General features: G+C 46.0%; 1 protein-coding gene across 1 annotated transcript in view; it reads right to left on the bottom strand.

Moving 5' to 3' along the window:
* LOC139583406 (carboxypeptidase A6-like) overlaps positions 1-11,167 on the bottom strand; it is a 36,851-nt gene that overhangs the window by 10,056 nt on the left and 15,628 nt on the right. The window contains exons 2-6 of the mRNA XM_071414460.1: positions 10,978-11,053; positions 5,394-5,518; positions 3,337-3,451; positions 1,200-1,301; positions 901-1,005 (exon numbers count right to left, since the gene is read on the bottom strand). Of these exons, the coding sequence (XP_071270561.1) occupies positions 901-1,005; positions 1,200-1,301; positions 3,337-3,451; positions 5,394-5,518; positions 10,978-11,053 (523 nt within the window). The remainder of the gene's footprint in view (positions 1-900; positions 1,006-1,199; positions 1,302-3,336; positions 3,452-5,393; positions 5,519-10,977; positions 11,054-11,167) is intronic.

Below are 11,167 nucleotides of genomic sequence, written 5' to 3'. Positions count from 1 at the left end.
CAGAGACAGACGGCACCAGAGACAGACGGCACCAGAGGCAGACGGCCCCAGAGGGAGACGGCCCCAGAGGGAGACGGCCCCAGAGGGAGACGGCACCAGAGACAGACGGCACCAGAGACAGACGGCACCAGAGACAGACGACACCAGAGACAGACAGCCCCAGAGACAGACGGCACCAGAGGCAGACGGCACCAGACACGGCAGCAGAGACAGACAGCAGCCGAGACAGACAGCAGCAGAGACAGACGGCACCAGAGACAGACGGCCCCAGAGACAGACGGCCCCAGAGACAGACGGCCCCAGAGACAGACGGCCCCAGAGACAGACAGCACCAGAGACAGACAGGACCAGAGACAGACAGGACCAGAGACAGACAGCACCAGAGACAGCAGCAGAGACAGACAGCACCAGAGACAGACGGCCCCAGAGACAGACGGCCCCAGAGACAGACGGCCCCAGAGACAGACGGCCCCAGAGACAGACGGCCCCAGAGACAGACAGCACCAGAGACAGACAGGACCAGAGACAGACAGGACCAGAGACAGACAGCACCAGAGACAGCAGCAGAGACAGACAGCACCAGAGACAGACAGCAGGCAGCAGCTTCCCCAGCTATTATTTTGGATACGTTCAACAACCAAAGTGTTGTTTAGATAATTTGGATTGTGAAACTGCTCACTTATGGACTCCTTTGACTACAGAGCAACACAGGTTTAAAAAGGTTAAAACACTGTGATTTACAATGTTGTCTACAGTAAGTAAGTAAGTAAGAGGTGCACAGCTCCCAGCCTCCAGGACCACAGTCCTGCTGGTCAGTCTCATATTAGAAAGCAAGGTAAAAACAGCAGAGCAGACACTGCTTCCCTTAAGGACTTGTCAAGGCAGACGAAAGGAACTTACCTCTTTGACAAACCACTGACAGAAGGCTGGTCCGATCCACTCTCTGGCGTGGACCCCACAGTCTATCCACACGGCCTTCTTATAGGACCGTGTTCTCTTTCCTAGCTAACAGGACAGGAGAGGACAACAGTCAGTTAACCAACATAGTGTGTGTGTGTGTGTGTGTGTGTGTGTGTGTGTGTGTGTGTGTGTGTGTGTGTGTGTGTGTGTGTGTGTGTGTGTGTGTGTGTGTGTGTGTGTGTGTGTGTGTGTGTGTGTGTGTGTGTGTGTGTGTGTGTGTGTGTGTGTGTGTGTCCTACCTGAAGTATATAGAGGGGCCTGCCTTCATATGACCTCCCTATAGAGAACATGTCCACCAGGTGAGGATGGGTCCTGTTCATCTCAAACATCCAACTCTGGATCTAAGTAGAGAAACTCAAAAAGCTAAAAGACTAATGATATGGTCATTTAGCCATTAGAATGAGGATAACAAGGCATCAGGATAGGCCAGCCTATCAGATAACAAGGCACCAGGATAGGCCATCCTATAACAGTAGGCCTTGCACATTTCACGCCAGGCAGCATGGCAGTAAATCTTTGTTGTAGCTAATTCCATGGGGGAATCGACACACACACACCACACACACACACACACACACACACACACACACACACACACACACACACACACACACACACACACACACACACACACACACACACACACACACACACACACACACACACACACACACACACACACACACTGACACGGGCACGCACACACACACTGATCCTGGAGCTGATAGCACGTAGGTCCCCATTTTTGTAATATAACCATTCAATTCTTTCCATGTGTCTTCACACCCACTCAGTTACCCCTATGTTTTCCTTTAATCTAACACACTGAACTATACAGACCCTTAATCTAACACACTGAACGGAACTATACAGACCCTTAATCTAACACACTGAACTATACAGACCCTTAATCTAACACACTGAACCATACAGACCCTTAATCTAACACACTGAACCATACAGACCCTTAATCTAACACACTGAACTATACAGACCCTTAATCTAACACACTGAACTATACAGACCCTGAATCTAACACACTGAACTATACAGACCCTTAATCTAGCACACTGAACTATACAGACCCTTAATCTAGCACACTGAACTATACAGACCCTTAATCTAACACACTGAACTATACAGACCCTTAATCTAACACACTGAACCATACAGACCCTTAATCTAACACACTGAACTATACAGACCCTTAATCTAACACACTGAACTATACAGACCCTGAATCTAACACACTGAACTATACAGACCCTGAATCTAACACACTGAACTATACAGACCCTTAATCTAGCACACTGAACTATACAGACCCTTAATCTAACACACTGAACTATACAGACCCTTAATCTAGCACACTGAACTATACAGACCCTTAATCTAACACACTGAACTATACAGACCCTTAATCTAACACACTGAACCATACAGACCCTTAATCTAGCACACTGAACTATACAGACCCTTAATCTAACACACTGAACTATACAGACCCTTAATCTAGCACACTGAACTATACAGACCCTTAATCTAACACACTGAACTATACAGACCCTTAATCTAACACACTGAACCATACAGACCCTTAATCTAACACACTGAACCATACAGACCCTGAATCTAACACACTGAACTATACAGACCCTTAATCTAGCACACTGAACTATACAGACCCTTAATCTAACACACTGAACTATACAGACCCTTAATCTAACACACTGAACGGAACCATACAGACCCTTAATCTAACACACTGAACCATACAGACCCTTAATCTAACACACTGAACTATACAGACCCTTAACAGCCCTGGACGGAGGTGGTGGAAAGTATTTCCCCCTCTCTAGAATGGTGTGTGGAGAACAGTGTGGCCACGCTACATACAGATGATGAATGTAAAGGGATGTTTTTGGCCCACTTCAAAAGGTTCAAGATGTATCACATTAGAGACTTAAGATATGAAATGTGCTTGAATCTGAAACCAACTGATACGGTCTGCCTTTTGTATAAATGTATGAGCAGTGTAAATCATAGATCATTGATGTGTTTGCATGTGTGTGTGTGTGTGCGCGTGTGTGTGTGTGTGTGTGTGGGTGTGTGTGTATGTGTGTGTGAGGATGGGTTCAACGCTGTGTAATGATGGGTTGGTGAAGGCAGTTGGAAAGTCTCCCTGGTTCCCCCTATCTCACAGTGGAATGCATTCGGGCCGTGACAATGGGGATCATAGATTCAACATTCAGGAAGCTGGATGCAAATGCACACATCTCAAAGACCCCTGGTTTCTCTAGAGAAATAAACAGCAAAGAGCTGTGGGTTTGGGGTGAAAAGTGTGTGTGTGTGTGTATGTGTTTGTCTCCCACCTACCTCCTCCAGAGAGTGGTACACCTCATAGTCATATTGGGATTCAGACCTCCTCTTGCGGGAAGAGCGATGTCCCGTCTGCTTTTCAATTTCCTTCTGAAGGTTAGATATGAACACCCTGTGGCGAGAGGAGCGTAAGTGTGTTTTAGGGTCATGTTTTTATTGAAAATACATTTTAGTCTTGATGATCTTCCTCTTATCATAACTTTGTTTATTCAAGTAAGAAAACTAAGCAGAGAGACCAGTGACTTTGTCCTTCTGTGGAGAGACAGCGCGTCCTTGGGTGGAGAGACAGTGTGTCCTAGCGTGGAGAGACAGCGCGTCCTAGCGTGGAGAGACAGCGCGTCCTAGCGTGGAGAGACAGCGCGTCCTAGCGTGGAGAGACAGCGCGTCCTAGCGTGGAGAGACAGCGCGTCCTAGCGTGGAGAGACAGCGCGTCCTAGCGTGGAGAGACAGCGCGTCCTAGCGTGGAGAGACAACGCGTCCTAGCGTGGAGAGACAGCGCGTCCTAGCGTGGAAAGACAGCGCGTCCTAGCGTGGAGAGACAGCGTGTCCTAGCTTGGACAGACAGCGTGTCCTAGCGTGGAGAGACAGCGTGTCCTAGAGTGGAGAGACAGCGTGTCCTAGCGTGGAGAGACAGCGTGGAGAGACAGCGTGTCCTAGCGTGGAGAGACAGCGTGGAGAGACACTTATTCGGTAAAAACTATTCTCATAACATCAGGAAAGGCTACATCTGTCATTGACATTCTTTGACATCCCACAAATGAGATGAGAGTAGTTTTGTCATAGTCTAGCTCAGCTAACATTGACCACAGGATGACAAAACAGAAAAATGTGGACAGAAATCAAAGTGTTTGAATGCATGACATTTTATGAATAACTACACGCAGTTGTATTTCCCAGCTAAGATGCGGGATTTAAGTCCCCTCTCATGTGAACTCATCACCCATAGCTTTTTTCATCTAATACAAATTATCCCCCAAACGCTCTCAGACTGTAAATACTGAAACCCATCACCCCACCAGCCTCAGATCTCTATGGCTCCCTGGCCCATACTGAGGAAATATACATCTATGAATAGTCAAAGGAAGGAGAGATGAGAGAGCAAGAGAGCGTGAGAGAGAGAGAGCGAGAGAGAGAGCAAGAGAGAGAGCGAGAGAGAAAGAGAGAGCGAGAGCAAGAGAGAACGAGAGAGAGCGAGCAAGAAAGAAAGAGAGAGAGTGAGCAAGAGAGCGAGATAGCGAGCAAGAGAGCGAGCATGAGAGAGCAAGAGAGTGAGCGAGCGAGAGAGCGAGAGAAAGAGGAGAGAGCAAGAGAAGGAGCAAGAGGAGAGCGAGAGAGAAAGAGTGAGAGAGAGAAAGAGAGGAGAGAGAAAGAGAGAGCGAGAGAGAGAGAGAGAGAGAGAGAGCGCGAGAGAGAGAGCAAGAGAGAGAGAGAGAGCAAGAGAGAGAGAGAGAGCAAGAGAGAGAAAGAGAGGAGAGAGCCAGAGAGAGAGCCAGAGAGAGAGAGACAGAGAGAGAGCCAGAGAGAGAGCGAGCCAGAGAGAGAGCCAGAGAGCCAGAGCCAGAGAGAGAGCCAGAGAGAGAGAGAGCCAGAGAGAGAGCGAGCCCGAGAGAGAGCCAGAGAGAGAGCCAGAGAGAGAGAGCCAGAGAGAGCGAGAGCCAGAGAGAGAGAGGAGTAAAGTCTTCCCTGAGGATAGGGATGACAATGGGAGTATTTCTGGCTGTGGCTTCTTTGATAAACTCCATCATTGTGATGATTGATGGGGAGAAAAGATGAAAGGGCTGCTTTTGAAAGCGAATAGGGTTGTAGTCCATGTTTTGTGTGTGTGTTTTGTGTGTGTGTTTTGTGTGTGTGCATGTGTGCATGTGTGCTTTGAAAAGGCACCTCGCGACACCCTTTTTGGGGAACAGATGTTCCTCTTCCTGTGGGAGTGGATGGGTTAACGACAGGGGGAGTGGTGAGGCGGAGGGGCACCGGGCTAGTAATGGCTCTGATGTTATTATGGTCATTGTCTTTACTGTTCAGGGTGAAATATGGAGTAGTCTCTAAGCCCTTACTTAAAATCGATGTGTTCTTTCTGGAGGCGTGTCCGTAGCCCTCGTGTGTCGTTCCGTCTCACGTGCACGTCCACAGTGGCATTGTGTCGGATCAGAGAGGCACTGTTGGGCTGCCATAGGTCGACCTGAGAGGGAGAGAGAGAGAGACGGAGAGACAGAGACCGAAACAGAGAGAGAGAGTTAGTTAGTAATAGGGATCCACGGACACACACAGATTGTCCGTAAGACACGGTGAGACACTCCTGCACCACCCAAACCTTGCTCCCCTTCCTGAACCCACAGTTCCTCCTGCTAACAAACCCAGGGCTTCTGGGAAGATAGACAATAGCAAAGCTTTAACATTCAAGGCTGTTCTCCACAGCACACTATGACCTGGAGTCTAGATCAATGCTATGGGTTACGGATTGACGAGCAGGTCAAGGGAATGCTGATGACGACACACACACACACACACACACACACACACACACACACACACACACACACACACACACACACACACACACACACACACACACACACACACACACACACACACACACACACACACACACACACACACACACACACAAACACACACACACACACACACACAATTAATAGCCCAGTCAAGCCATCCCTCTGCCTTCTACATCCCACACCCTGCTGTTTGACCCCTGGTTAGCAGCCAGCAAAGCCTCTCCTTTCAGTTGCTGCCAAGAGATAGCACCGCTAGCTGGAGCTGGTATAACCTACACATTAGCCATCTATTAGCAGCCAAATAAACACAGATATGTCGACCCTGGACCAGCCATTGATGCTCTCCAAAACCAAGGTTTTACATAAAGATAATAACCAACCACGCTCTAAAATAAACCTTTTTGGGAGCATGAATCAGCGATTCAGTGATTTACTTTGACGGGAACTGAGCGTCTCATAGCTCCAGCTGGCTCTGGTTTCAGCACGGGAGTAGAATCATACAGACTGGCACAAATGCCTATTAAGAGATCATTAATTTAATAGTTAACAGAAAGCAATGCACCCGCTTTGAAATAAACTACAAGCTACAAGGGGTACAAAAAAACGTTCCACAAGAGAATGGTATGGGGTCCCTCGGCTTTTCTCTGCTACTCCAAGCCAACATAAATGGATACGGTTGCAATTTATATGCTGCATTTCCAAATGACCAAGAGCACTATTGTTACTGTAAATGTTTCCACATCTCCATCTCTTTGTCGGTCTCACAAATCAAACAGCACATGCCCAAGCATCACTTGTGTATCACTATCAGATAACATGGTTCACTCTACGAAGCCCTCCTATGATCCAAGTTACAGTTTTCAATAATTGTTTACAGTAAAGGCTCTTATAGATGCATTCCTTAGCTTTATTAGGAAATATAATCCCAGTGGATTAGATGCTTTATCACTTGATTGTTTACATGATTTTATTTGCGGTTATAGGATACCTTTAAATTGAGGTAGTTTTGTTATGGTTTATGGCAATCCTGTAAAGGAAGGTAGTGGGCCTACTGTAGGCGTCAGTTCAGTTCTGAGACATACTGTAGATGTTTGGCTCCTACAAAAGGCAGCTAAGATGAAGTTCAATTGGAGTGTTTATGATTCAGGAGAAGCTAGACCTATCTATCATTTGACACTAGACAGATCTATCATAAGAGGTAGCACTTGATGGTCTCAGTATCAACAATTCAAAGCACGGAAAGGAACATCTTTACTTATATAACAATTTCTAGCACAACATATTCAGTATTTTTGTGGACAGGCATCCATTTATAAGAATCAACAATTAAATATTGTGACACTTAAGGGCCTCCTCTCTCTGTTTGGCTTCAGTCTCTCTGTGAAGGTGAGGAGTGTGACTTTGGCACAGAGGACGTTGCGGCGCAACGCGGATAAACTAAGAAAAACAGCAGCTGTCCAAACAGTAGCCGCCATCTCCAGGGTCTTCAGGCCCACTGTCCCTCCTTAGACACAGACTCAGGCCAGACCAAGACCAACATGGTGGGTCCACCAAACAATATCTGGTTATTTAGCCATCAGAACTAAAAAATCATGGCTTTTATGGGTCAGTTGACCTGGCCCCCTATCTGTCCCTTGTTTCTTTGAGCTAGTATTTCTGGTTGTCAGGACAGTTCAGCCCAAACCTGAACCCTAACACAGATGTAGGATCTTAATTTGAGCCAGTTTGCTACACTTCTAATCCTGTAGCAACAGGAAATGTCAATTATTATGTTGATTATAATTAATGGACATTATTGTAGGGGTTGATACATTCAAAATAATTGTTTAACCTCAAATACACTAAACGTTTAAAATGTCCTGCATGACATTTCTCCTGAAAAAGGGTGATCAAATTAAGATCCTACATCTGTAGCTATCTGAACCTGGCTAAGGATAACAGCCCAAACAGTTCCCAACACACCCCAAACATATCTAAAACACTACCAAATAGGCCCTAGCCGTGAAATACGACCCAACACAGTCCATAACAGCCAAAGCCAAACCAACTAAAGACAGCCCACCACTGACAAACACTGCTCAACATATCCCACCACTGACAAACACTGCTCAACAAATCCCACCACTGACAAACACTGCTCAACATATCCCACCACTGACAAACACTGCTCAACATATCCCACCACTGACAAACACTGCTCAACATATCCCACCACTGACAAACACTGCTCAACATATCCCACCACTGACAAACACTGCTCAACATATCCCACCACTGACAAACACTGCTCAACATATCCCACCACTGACAAACACTGCTCAACATATCCCACCACTGACAAACACTGCTCAACATATCCCACCACTGACAAACACTGCTCAACATATCCCACCACTGACAAACACCGCTCAACATATCCCACCACTGACAAACACCACTCAACATATCCCACCACTGACAAACACCGCTCAACATATCCCACCACTGACAAACACTGCTCAACATATCCCACCACTGACAAACACTGCTCAACATATCCCACCACTGACAAACACTGCTCAACATATCCCACCACTGCTCAAAACATTCTAAAGTCGACTCAGTTTTCATATATTAACCTTGACCACCCAGGCAGGTTCCAGGTCTATTTTCATACTTCACTAATAACATCAGTCCCACTGCTGGGAGTTTATCTTCAAGGGAAAGAAAGAGTAGGAAGGTCGCCGGTGTTCCTGGCATTGCTGTGTAATTGTTCCCAAATGGTATTGGGAATGTCACAGGCCACAGCAGACGCTTTCTCGCCTTCTCCGAGGAGCCTGAAGGTTTTTCCAACTGCAACGGTCAATGAACCAGATGTCTTTCTGACTGCACCGTGAACTGCCTCATTTACCTCTCTGTAAAATTAGCCAGAAGAAGAATGTACACTAACTACAGTATGATAACTATGGTTCTCTGTTGATGGTTTTATCATGGCCTATTTTACCGTTCTACTAAGCTATATGGAATTGTTTTAAGAAGGTCATACCAAGGATAATTTAGCTATTTGATTTTGCATTTTAAGATCTCTTGATGTATCAAAAAATATATATATATTTTTTTTTAATGAACAAATATTTTTGTCCTTACTGCCATTAGCCCATACAAAACGCATTGAATAACAGATTCACTACATGGAACAACAGATAGTCCCCAAAAAATATAAAAAGGAAGTTTGTTCTGAAGTGTCCCTCCTATTATTGAGTGTGACGCTACAAGCTTGGCACACCTTTATTTGGGGAGTTTCTCCCATTCTTCTTTGCAGATCCTCTCAAGCTCTGTCAGGTTGGATGGGGAGAGTTGATGCACAGCTATTTTCAGGTCTCTCCCGAGATGCTCAATCGGATTCTAGTACGGGCTCTGACTGGGCCACTCAAGAACATTCAGTGAGTTGTTCCCGAAGCCACTCCTGCGTTGTCTTGGCTGAGTGCTTAGGGTTGTTGTCCTGTTGGAAGGTGAACCTTCGCCCCAGTCTGAGGTCCTGAACGCTCTGGAGCAGGTTTTCATCAATGATCTCTCTGTACTTTGCTCCGTTCATCTTTCCCGCGATCCTGAATAGTCTCCCAGTCCCTGCTGCTGAAAAACATCCCCACAGCATGATGCTGCCACCACCATGCTTCACCATAGGGACGAAGCCAGGTTTCCTCCAGACGTGACGCTTGGCATTCAGGCCAAAGAGTTCAATCTTGTTTTCATCAGACCAGAGAATCTTGTTTCTCATGGTTTGAGAGTCTTTAGGTGCCTTTTGGCAAACTCCAAGCAGGCTGTCATGTGCCTTTTACTGAGGAGTGGCTTCCGTCTGGCCACTCTACCATAAAGGCCTGGTTGGTGGAGTGGTGCAGAAATGGTTGTCCTTCTGGAAGGTTCTCCCATCTCCACAGAGGAACCTTAGAGCTCTGTCAGAGTGACCATCTGGTTCTTGGTCACCTCCCTGACCAAGGCCCTTCTCCCCCGGTTGCTGAGGCTGATCGGACGGCCAGCTCTAGGAAGAGTCTTGGTGGTTCTCAACTTCTTCCATATAAGAATGATGGAGGCCACTGTGTTCTTGGGGACCATCAATGCTTCAGAAATGTTTTGGTACCCTTTTCCAGATCTGTGCCTCGACACAACCCTGTTCCGGAGCTCTACGGACAATTCCTTTGACCTCATGGCTTGGTGTTTGCTCTGACATGCACTGTCAACTGTGGGACCTTATATAGACAGGTGTGTGCCTTTCCAAATCATGTCCAATCAATTAAATTTACCACAGGTGGACTCTAATCAAGTTTTAGAAACATCTCAACGATGATCAATGGAAACAGGATGCACCTGAGCTCAATTTTGAGTCTCATAGCAAAAGGTCTGAATACTTATGTAAATAAGGTATAAAAAAAAAAATACAACTACAAAAAATAAGTTTTCGCTTTGACATTATGGCCTATTGTGTGTAGATTGCTGAGGATTTAAAACATGTTTTTAATCCATTTCAGAATAAGGCTGTAACGTAACAAAATGTGGAAAAAGTCAAGGGGTCTGAATACTTTCTGAAGGCACTGTATATTTCCATAAATTTTTCCAACTGGTAGAGGGGTCATAGTATTTTTCTACAGAGGGGTCATAGTAGTTTGTAGACCAAACCATTCGGACGCTACAGACAATTTTGTGAGAAGACTGATTTTCAGGATGTCTCATGGTCTGATAAACACCGCTTTAGCTCTGCCACCTTTCACCGCAGATGCGGAAGTGCGACATGGGCGGATGCGGTGGATAGAGACACATCCAATGCAAAAATCCAAATCTCTAGCTTAAACTGACAGGTTTTTATAATTATTTTTTATGCTGCTAATTAGGTTCCCTCATGGCAAGGACATCGACCTTAGGGGGTTTTAAACAACCACTCTGTCATAATCATCAGGGATGATGATTAATTGTGTGTGTGTGTGTGTGTGTGTGTGTGTGTGTGTGTGTGTGTGTGTGTGTGTGTGTGTGTGTGTGTGTGTGTGTGTGTGTGTGTGTGTGTGTGTGTGTGTGTGTGTGTGTGTGTGTGTGTGTGTGAGAGAGAGAGAGAGAGAGAGAGAGAGTGAGACTATTGAAGACAGGACATCATTACCTTGATGTTTCCCAGGAGTTTCTTCAGCACCTGAACCTCCTCTTTGTTGCTGGGAGTTATCCTGAAGACTTGATCCCTGAAGAAGCAGAGGGAAGCAGTTAAGTTATCCTGAAGACTTGATCCCTGAAGAAGCAGAGGGAAGCAGTTAAGTTATCCTGAAGACTTGATCCCTGAAGAAGCAGAGGGAAGC

Source organism: Salvelinus alpinus, chromosome 8 (assembly GCF_045679555.1).
Source record: "Salvelinus alpinus chromosome 8, SLU_Salpinus.1, whole genome shotgun sequence".
In the NCBI taxonomy this organism is placed as follows: Eukaryota; Metazoa; Chordata; class Actinopteri; order Salmoniformes; family Salmonidae; genus Salvelinus; species Salvelinus alpinus.
The sequence above is the reverse complement of the archived record's forward strand: the minus strand, read 5'-3'. Positions and strand labels throughout refer to the sequence as shown.